This window comes from Carlito syrichta, unplaced genomic scaffold (assembly GCF_000164805.1).
Source record: "Carlito syrichta isolate Samal-C Ts95f unplaced genomic scaffold, Tarsius_syrichta-2.0.1 Scaffold287640, whole genome shotgun sequence".
Lineage (NCBI taxonomy): Eukaryota > Metazoa > Chordata > Mammalia > Primates > Tarsiidae > Carlito > Carlito syrichta.
The window spans coordinates 405,971-415,396 of NW_007231736.1; the positions used below are offsets into that span (position 1 = coordinate 405,971).

Genomic DNA, 9,426 nt, shown 5'->3' on the forward strand with positions numbered 1-9,426 from the left:
TAGGGTTAGAAGAAAAAAAGCTGAATATCAAATTATGTCCACCTATGAATACAGATATTTAAAATTATGTATGCTTATAATGAGAAGTAGAAAGGAGAAAGCAAATGAAAACATTTTGTACTGGATTTGGAGTATGTTTGTAAAGTTTGCACAATAAAAATATGGAAGAAATACAGTAGTTTAAAGAATTTTTTTAAATGAATTCTCTGTATTAAGTCATCTGAACATAGGCAAGTGGCATGAAGGGATTCTGATTCTAAGGGCTCAAAATCAATGCAGGTCTAATCCTATCCTATGGAATCTTTGAATCTTAATGGTGAGATTTTTCTTCTCCTTTCCTTTCTCTCTGTAGTATAATGGAATGTGCTTACAAGGACCTGCAGGAGTGCCTGGTCGAGATGGAAACCCTGGGGCCAATGGCATTCCTGGTACCCCTGGGATCCCAGGTCGGGATGGATTCAAAGGAGAAAAGGGGGAATGCTTGAGGGAGAGCTTTGAGGAGTCCTGGACACCCAACTACAAGCAGTGCTCATGGAATTCGCTGAATTATGGCATAGATCTTGGAAAAATCGCGGTAAGTCTGAGTCATTTTAAAATCGAAGCAAAATTTAAGGGTTTTCGTATTTGTTAAAATTTTAAATGAGATTTTTTTTTTTTAACCAAAAGATTTTGAAAAGAGGAGTAGGGGAGTAGGTAGTATGTGACCTTTAACTTAACATTAATGGAAAAAATTGATAATATTTCAGAGTTAATTCATGAAGGTATTTCTAAGATAAAAGGTTATTTTAACCATAGTATCTAAAATAACATACTCTTTTTTTTTTAATGTATACAAATAAGGAGAGCTTAAATGTCTGTGTTAGACAGTAAGCAACTTTCCAAACTTACCCTAAGGCAAATTTGAATTTAGTCTAGGAAATTCTGCCCTGGCTTCACACTTAAAGGTGGAGAGAAATTTCCAAGAAATTACCATATGGTAGGAATTATCTGAAAGTCTGTTGGTATTTGTCTTCATTCTGGGCAACATATTCATTCAGCTTAAAATCACTAAGCTTAAGGAAAGAGAAATGGACCAGATGTGATGTACTACAGTGACTATTCTAAGTTATTTGGCAACATTTGGGGGGATGCTTACTCAAAATAGCCCATCTGGTAATGTATTTTGAATAAAGATTCAGTCACTTTGATTAGTGTTTGCTTTAAAAGTAATTGGCAAGTCTACTGGGATGGACTAGAGTTAAAGAAGTTGGTACTATTTATAAGCCTCTTTCCTCTTGTTGACTAACTTTATACTCTATATCCACAACATATTACTTTTGGGATTTTAACTACTGTAACCACCAGGCAAATAGAAAATCTATTTTCATAAAACTTTAAGGTTTGAAATACACTCTGTGTATTATCCCTGCTCCTTATCTCAGCTCTTTCTGGTCTATGACCTGCTGCCGGAGCCCAGCAGGTCGAGGCTGCAGTGGCCGAGAGCGGCCACTGCACTCCAGTTTGGGCGACAGAGTGAGACTCCAACTTGAAAAAAAAAAAAAAAAGAGTTTGAGACTGTCTTGACTTTTGTGTGATAGAATTTCCACTTAGCTTCCAGAGTTTTGGTGACTGTGACCTTTTCTGTGTTTCTGTGTGATTTCTTAGAAAGTATTTTGTTAGCTGGTCGTGGTGGCTCTCATCTGTAATCCCAGCACTTTGGGAGGCAGAATTGAGAGGATTGTCTGAGCCCAGGGGTTTGAGACCAGCACGGACAATTTGGCAAGACCTCATCCCTACAATAAATCAAAAAATCAACTTGGCGTGGTGGCACACGCCTGTAGTTCCAGCTACTTAGAAGGCGGAGGCAGAAGGATCACCTGAGCCACTGCCCTCCAGCCTGGGTGACAAAGTGAGGCTTTGGAAGAAAAGAGAGAGAGAGAGAATTTTGTTAAAATACTCCCTAGTGATTTAAACATCTGGCATTGATAGACCAGTTGCTTATTTATCATTGTTCATCAAAAGTTGCTGACTTCTTTGTAAAAGCTATCCTTATTGATCCTGAATCGTTAATATGTTTTAAAGTTCCTTTTAGCAGTGGTCAGAATGGGTATGGGAATTTTCTGCAAGTAAAAGATTGTATAACCATGAGCAAATAGGCAGACAATTGACCGATTAAGACAAAAGACCAATTAAGAAAAACACAAACAAGAAACCTGGACCTTATCATTGTGTCATATGAAGACTAAAAACTCACCCTCATGCTGTTTACTGATGCTTAAAAATAAACAAGTCAAGGATGAATACCTAGGACAGCACTAGTCCAGAATGTAAGTCCTGTGAGGGCAGGGATTCTGTATTGTTAACTGCTGTGTCTCTACCATTTAGCACATAATTGGGACTCAGTAAATATTTTTTGATGAAAAAAAGGAAACACATGGATTAGTTTGGTCAAAAGTACTGAAGGAGGCCAGGCTCGGTGGCTCAGCCTCTACTCTCAGCACTTTGGTAGGCCGAGAGGATTGCCTGAGCCTGCGGGTTCGAGACCAGCTCGGGCAACTTGGAGAGACCCTGTCTCTACAATAAATCAAAACAATTAGCCACATACCTGTCGTTCCGGCTACTTGGAAGGCTGAGGCGGAAGAATTTCCAGAGTCCAGCATATCGACGCCGGGGTGTCCGTGAGCATGCCACTGTACCCCAGCCTGGGTGGCGATGGAATGAGACTCTGACTCAAAAAAAAGAGAAAGTACTAAAGGCTAGCTTTTTGGGGGGGAGGGTGGGCTGAAAGATACCCTGAATGAGGCAAATGATTCTAAGAAAGCCATAATCAGGTTTTCTTAGCATTTCCATATCAAAATCTCTTATCCATCTTGCAGAAAATTTCTCTTCCTCTATCAAAGTTAAGCATTTTAAGAACAGTTTGGAGAAGAGGATAGTTAAGTAAAATTTAAAATTCACCATGCAATCACAGAGTTTCTTTTTTTAATGAAAATAGAAAATGTTCATTAAACCCTCTTTCTGTGTTTGTGATAGGAGTGTACATTTACAAAGATGCGTTCGAACAGTGCTCTGAGAGTTTTGTTCAGTGGCTCACTTCGGCTCAAATGCAGAAACGCATGCTGTCAGCGCTGGTATTTCACATTCAACGGAGCGGAATGTTCAGGACCTCTTCCCATTGAAGCCATCATTTATTTGGACCAAGGAAGCCCTGAACTGAATTCAACAATTAACATCCATCGCACTTCTTCCGGTTTGTAAGATAGAGACATTGTAGAGTGTGCCTCAGATCTAACTAGATTAGTTTTGAGTCCCACTGTTATGTTGGGTCACTAGCCTGCTATCAAGGGACCTCTAGCAAGTTTCCAGTGCATGATTCTCAGCCTGGGCAGCATTTCACCATAACTTGTACATCTTTTAAAAAAGATATAGATGACTGGGCCCCAACTAACTCAGCATCTCTAGGGGTAAGAACCCAGCATCTGTATTTTTTAAAAGATGCCCTAGTGATTCTGACGTGTCCCCAGATTGAAAATTAGTGAGTTAGATGAAATGGCAAAATAGCCAGTAATGCCACAGAGCAGCGGTTCTCAACCTTGGCTACATGTTAGGCTCACTCTGGGAACTTTTAATAATAACTGTCTAGGTACCATCCCTACAGGGAGTCAGATTTAATGAGTCTGGGTGCAGCCTAGGCAATGGGACTTGCAGAATATTTCCTGGTTATTCTAATTTTCAGCCAAGGTTGAGCATCACTAGCTTCGTTTGATAGGGAGACTGACTGATGGCTCTGTCCTTTAAAAGGTAGATCCTGTTTGCTGAATTTATAAAAGAGGAAATTTCTGTATTGTTTCTTCATTCTCTGTTTCTGCCTAGTATGAGAGAAAACACATTCATCTGAGCCAGTGGCCACTTAATCTGTCAGAAAAATATTATTAGTTTGTTCTATTTTATTTATTTATGTATTTTTTTGAGTTGGAGTCTCACTCCATCACCCAGGCTGGAGTGCAATGGCATGCTCATGGCTATCCCAGCGTCGACCTGTTGGGTTCAGGCGATCCTTCTGCCTCAGCCTTCCAAGTAACCAGAACTACAGGCACACGCTACTGCCCCAGCTAATTTTTTCTTTTTTTGATTTACTGTAGAGATGAGGTCTCGCCAAGTTGACCAGGCTAGTCTTAAACCTGTAGGCTCAGGCAATCCTCTCACCTCGGCCTCCCTGTGCTGGGATTACAGGCTTGAGCCACCATGCCCAGCCTCTATTTTATTTTTATTTATTTATTTATTTTAGAGAGAAAGTCTCCCTCTGTCACCCAGGATGGAGTGTAGTGGTGCGATCACAGCTCACTGCAGCCTCAAACTCCTGGGCTCAAGGGATCCTCCCTTCTCAGCCTCCCAAGGGGCTAGGACTACATGCATGTGCCACTCACTAATATTTTTAAAATTTGTTGTGGAGTTGGGTCTCATGGTGTTGTCCACGCTGAATTCCTGGCCTCAAGCGATCTTCCCACTTCAGTCTCCCAAAGTGCTGGGATTACAGGCATAAGCTCCAATATCCAGCCTGTTGGTTCCATTTTAAAAATCATTAAAGAAAATTTAGAAAATACCCCAAAAGAGGGTAAACAAACAAAAAACACCTATTAATTTCATACCCCAGAGACACCGTATCAATATTTGGCTACTGGCCATTTTGGTTTCTTGACTTACAGTGGAAGTAGCATGCCATGATAGCACAAGTCCAGTAGCTCCAGAAAGTATACATATTATGGCCAGGTTCTGTGGTTCATGCCTGTAATTCCAGCACTCTGAGAGGCCGAGGAAGGAGGATTGCTTGAGCCCAGTAATTCGAGACCAGCCTGGGCAACATAGCAAGCTCTAGTCTACAAAAAATTAGCTGAGTATGGTGGCACACGCCCGTAGCCGCAGCTACTTGCAGGCTGAAGCAGAAGGCTCGCCTGAGTCTAGGAGGTCAAGGCTGTGGTGAGCTGTGATCGTGCTACTGCACTCCAGCCTGGGTAACAGACTCTGACTCCAAAAAAAAAAAAGAAAGAAAGTGTCCATATCGTTGCATTTATATGCCTTCTCTTAGAAGAAGAAGAAAAAAAGAAAGTGTTCATATGGCTAGCTTCATTTCCCTAATTTCTTGAAGGGATTTCTCACTAATCCTGTACTTAAAAGTGGTTGAGGGAAGAGAAGAGATTTCCCACACTGCTAACCAGAAGTATATATAGCAACATTCTTTAGAGTTCCAAGTCAGATACTAAATCCCGAAACTAATCTATTCCTAAGCACATTTATTTCTAAGAAATCAAGGGCATTCCTTCCACATTTTCCCTCAAATCCCCACAGTATCCTTGAAATATCAAGAAGATATTTTAATCCTCTCTCTTTGCATACTGAGAAACCCAGGGAAATACAGAATCTTACCCAAGGTAGTAAAATCCATGTTCAGGAGAGCCGAAACCAAGGCCCTATTCCCTCAGCTCCCCAGCCCTCTTCAATCAGATTAAAAAACCTCTTCACTAAGTCCTTAAATACAAGTGCTTAAGGAAGATGTGCTTTCCGTCTAAGAAGCAATCTCTAAAATAAGAAGACTCTAGATTATAAAATATAAAAATTGATTGGAAGGTGTGTTTCGACAGAGTTGATTGAAGTTACTTACATTCTACTATATTTTCTTTTCTATTTTTTTTTTTTTTTGAGCTGAAGTCTCACTCTGTCACCCAGACTGGAGTGCAGTGGCCACTCCCGGCCACTGCAGCCTCGACCTGCTGGGCTCCGGCGATCCTTCCGCCTCAGCCTTCCGAGTAGCTGGAATTACAGGCATGCGCTACCACGCCCGGCTGATTTTTTGATTTATTGTAGAGATGAGGTCTCGCTGCCCAGGCGGGTCTCGAACCCACGGGCTCAGGCAATCCACTCACCTCAGCCTCCCAAAGGCGCAGGATTACAGGCTGAGCCACCAAGCCCGGCTCTACTATATTTTCTTTAAGGTGTGTTAATGTTTTGCTGTAATGGAAGCCCTTAGGCCCAGGAACTGTGACCTATACCTAAAGTATATACATGCATATACTTTATAAATCATTTAATACAGCATTTCCCAACCATGGGGCAGACACTCACTTGATATGACCAGTTGGGTAGAGTGTCACAAGTAATTTGTTATTAATAACAGTTTTTGCATTACCATGAAGTAAAGGTTACTTCTATAATAAAATCACTGTCTCTTGCACACTGATCTTCTTTCTTGAGGCAAAGAAAAGGATACACTTATAGTCAGCATATCAGATAATGCCTTAAAACTTTGTATATGCTCGTGGGAGTTTAACAGACCTTTGAAGGTCATCTGTTACATGGATCTAGAAGGAAAACAGGTTGAGAATTCCTAATCCAACATATTTTTTGCATTTAACAAGCTGTCATACAATATTATCACAGCAAAAGTTTTAAGTTCATTCACTCAACAAACATTATTTCATGTGTTAAAGACCATGAAGTAACAATTTGTCTCTCACTGTATGAGGCTGATGTGAGACCCAGGCTTATCTGACATCCTGAGTCTGTAGGGTGAAGTGAATAAGTTTCTAGGCCATAGCTGTCAAGACTTTGGGGAAACATGAGTACTTCTGGGCATTTTCACTTGACATGGTACTAAAAATACATATTAAATGGGATCGTAGGCCCGCTGCTTAGTTCTCCCAACTTTGTAAGGGGCCTGAACCAGAGACAGATCCTGGATGCTGAGAGACTTGCCCTAGTTTACTGATATAGCTATGGAAGCAGATTGCTTCAGACCTACTTCCCTGGGGCTCAGCTGGAATGCAGTAACCTCAACCAAATAGGAAACTGGCCAGGTGCTGTTTCTAATGCCTGTAATCCCAGCACTTTGGGAGGCCAAGGTGGGAGGATTGCTTGAGCCCAGGAGTTCAAGACCAGCCTGGGAAACATAGTGAGACTCTGTGACTACAAAAAAAAATTTTAATTAGCCAGGTGAAAATTTTAATTAGCACATGCCTACAGTCCCAGCTACTGGGAAGGCTGAGGTGGGAGGATCACTTGAGCTTAGGAGTTCAAGGCTGCAGTGAGCTATGATAGTGCCACTGCACTCCATCCTGGGAGACAAAGGGAGACCCCCTCTCTGAGAGAAAAAAAAGAGTAGGAAACCTAACCAGTCACATAAGGTCATCTGCTACACTACTTATATGTTAGGATTTATTTTCTTAAAGAATCTGCCAACCTACAGCTCCTTTTCTCCCTTTACTTTTTTCCTGTTAAAATAACCACTGGGGGAATTTTTTTTTTTAAGTCGAAGACCCTTGGTAAGATGGAATGCAAGTTTTATGTTAATGTGTGCAAGTCCAGAGGACATGTGAAAAGGTACATAATTATAAAGCATAAAAATACAGAGGAAAAGTGGAGGGGTTGCCTTTTGTTTTTTCACTGTGAGGATATTCAGTGTAAAATGGGATTCCCAGATGAAAGGACTGGTATAATGATTATGCAGGAGTTTCTTTTAATGTTGTGGAAGTCCTTTTTTCTATTTGACGTGTATCACTTATTAACAGGTAAGTGTTGGGAAGGGCTTTCTTTAAAAAAAAAAAAAAAACTTGCATATCAAATCAAAATCTTGGCTTTTAAAAGTGTATATAGGCTTTCTTTGTTTCGTCAAATAAGTTGCTTTCCTTTTTAGGCTATTTCTGTAACTTAACAAATTCTGGTTTTATAGTTGAAACCTATAAGAAAACCGCCTGTTAAGCTCATATCATAGAATGGCTATACATACTTCTTTTTAAAATATTTGTATACTGACTCAGAAAAAGAAAAGTTTATCAAGTACTGGAATTTTTATTTAGCATTACATTCAGCAGAATTATAATGTAGCTTTCTAAAGTAATACAATTTAGCTAGGTTTTGCTCTTTGGTAAAGAAAGCTGTAACCTTCATCTTTGTCTTGCAGTGGAAGGACTTTGTGAAGGAATTGGTGCCGGCTTAGTGGATGTTGCTATCTGGGTGGGCACTTGTTCAGATTACCCAAAAGGAGATGCTTCCACAGGATGGAATTCGGTGTCTCGCATCATTATTGAAGAACTACCAAAATAAATCCTTTAATTTTCATATCCTACCTCTTTTTTTATTATATCTTTGAATGGTTCATTTAAATGGCATTTTAAAATCATTTGTATGTATGCATCTGAAGGAAAAACACAACTAAACATGTTTACAGACCAAAGTGTGATTTCACACTGTTTTTAAATCTAGTATTATTCATTTCACTTCAATAAAAAATGGTTTCAGGGTTTTTTAGTTGATTAGGATGCTTTCTTCGTATTAACTTTCTTTGAACCTATAGTCTGGAATGTTGTCTTTAGTTTTCTTCTATTCCCTTAGTACAGCATTTGAAAAAATAGAAAAGCTACCAGTCTTCATACAAGTTGTAAATGTTCGGAATTGTTTTATATCTGTTAAATAAAACTTATTGCCAACAACTTTATTGCCAACAACTTTTCTATCTTTAAACTAACTGCCACTAAAATTGGAGTTTGTAGTACTTTGTATCTGAAAAGTTGAATATAAATCTAATTTTGTATTTATTTATTTAACAGTCACATCTTTTTAGTGTGTGTATAGTATATTTCATATTTTGAGGAATACAAACAGAAAGTGGTGTTTGTCAGGAAATATGCTAGCACTGTTGAAATTATATCTGTATTTAACAGAATAAGATAAGGCTTCTGGCCTCATCTTGCTTACCATTTGGTGGAGAGGATCAGGCATCTACAAATAACAATAAATCAAAGATTAAAATGTTGATTACTAAAAAAGTGTCTAAGGTGGTGGTGTAGTTCATAGGAAGAGTGATCACTCCTGGCTAACGTGATCAGGAAAAATTCATGAAGGCAGTATATGTGTACGAATGATAAAGTTAAGTAAATTCTAGGCTTGAATTGGAAGTATCAGTATGAACTCATAAAGTACTTTATCAAGGCCAGGCACAGTGGCTCACACCTGTAATCCCAGCACTTTGGGCGGCCAAGACAAGAGGATTGCCTGAGCTCAGGGGTTCGAGACCAGCCTGGACAACATGGCGAGATCTCATCTCTATAATAAATCAAAAATTAGCCAGACATGGTGGCACATACCTGTGGTTCCAGCTACTTGGAAGGCTGAGGTGGAAGGATTATCTGAGCTCAGCAGGTCAAGACTGTGGTGGCCGTGAGCATGCCACTGCACTCCAGCCTGGGGAACAGAGTAAGACTACAACTCAAAAAAATAAAATAAAAAATAAAATATTGTATCTTAAATCTACAAAACAACAATAACAAAATCTAGCTCTGTTAACCTAAAAGGCCTAGTAACAGTGACCAGTCTGGTAATGCCCAGGTTGTGGTCTCTACCACTTTCTACTAAAAGGACCTGAGAATCCTTGAAGCAATGGGTGATTTTAGCTAT

The 9,426-nt window shown here is 39.7% G+C and overlaps 1 protein-coding gene across 1 annotated transcript; it reads left to right on the top strand.

Moving 5' to 3' along the window:
- Positions 1-351: 351 nt before the first annotated feature.
- Positions 352-8,467, top strand: CTHRC1 (collagen triple helix repeat containing 1). The gene is made up of 3 exons (XM_008052888.2): positions 352-574; positions 3,013-3,229; positions 7,934-8,467. Exons 1-3 carry the CDS (start codon positions 362-364, stop codon positions 8,074-8,076), a joined length of 573 nt encoding a protein of 190 aa, XP_008051079.1. The 5' UTR covers positions 352-361; the 3' UTR covers positions 8,077-8,467.
- The last annotated feature ends 959 nt before the right edge of the window (positions 8,468-9,426 follow it).

Excerpts from the sequence above, each read along its gene's own strand:
- CTHRC1 (XM_008052888.2), top strand. The coding sequence starts at position 362 with ATGTGCTTACAAGGACCTGCAGGAGTGCCTGGTCGAGATGGAAACCCT. Across the intron at positions 575-3,012 it reads TAGATCTTGGAAAAATCGCG|GAGTGTACATTTACAAAGAT; the intron begins GTAAGTCTGAGT and ends TGTTTGTGATAG. Across the intron at positions 3,230-7,933 it reads CATCCATCGCACTTCTTCCG|TGGAAGGACTTTGTGAAGGA; the intron begins GTTTGTAAGATA and ends TTTGTCTTGCAG.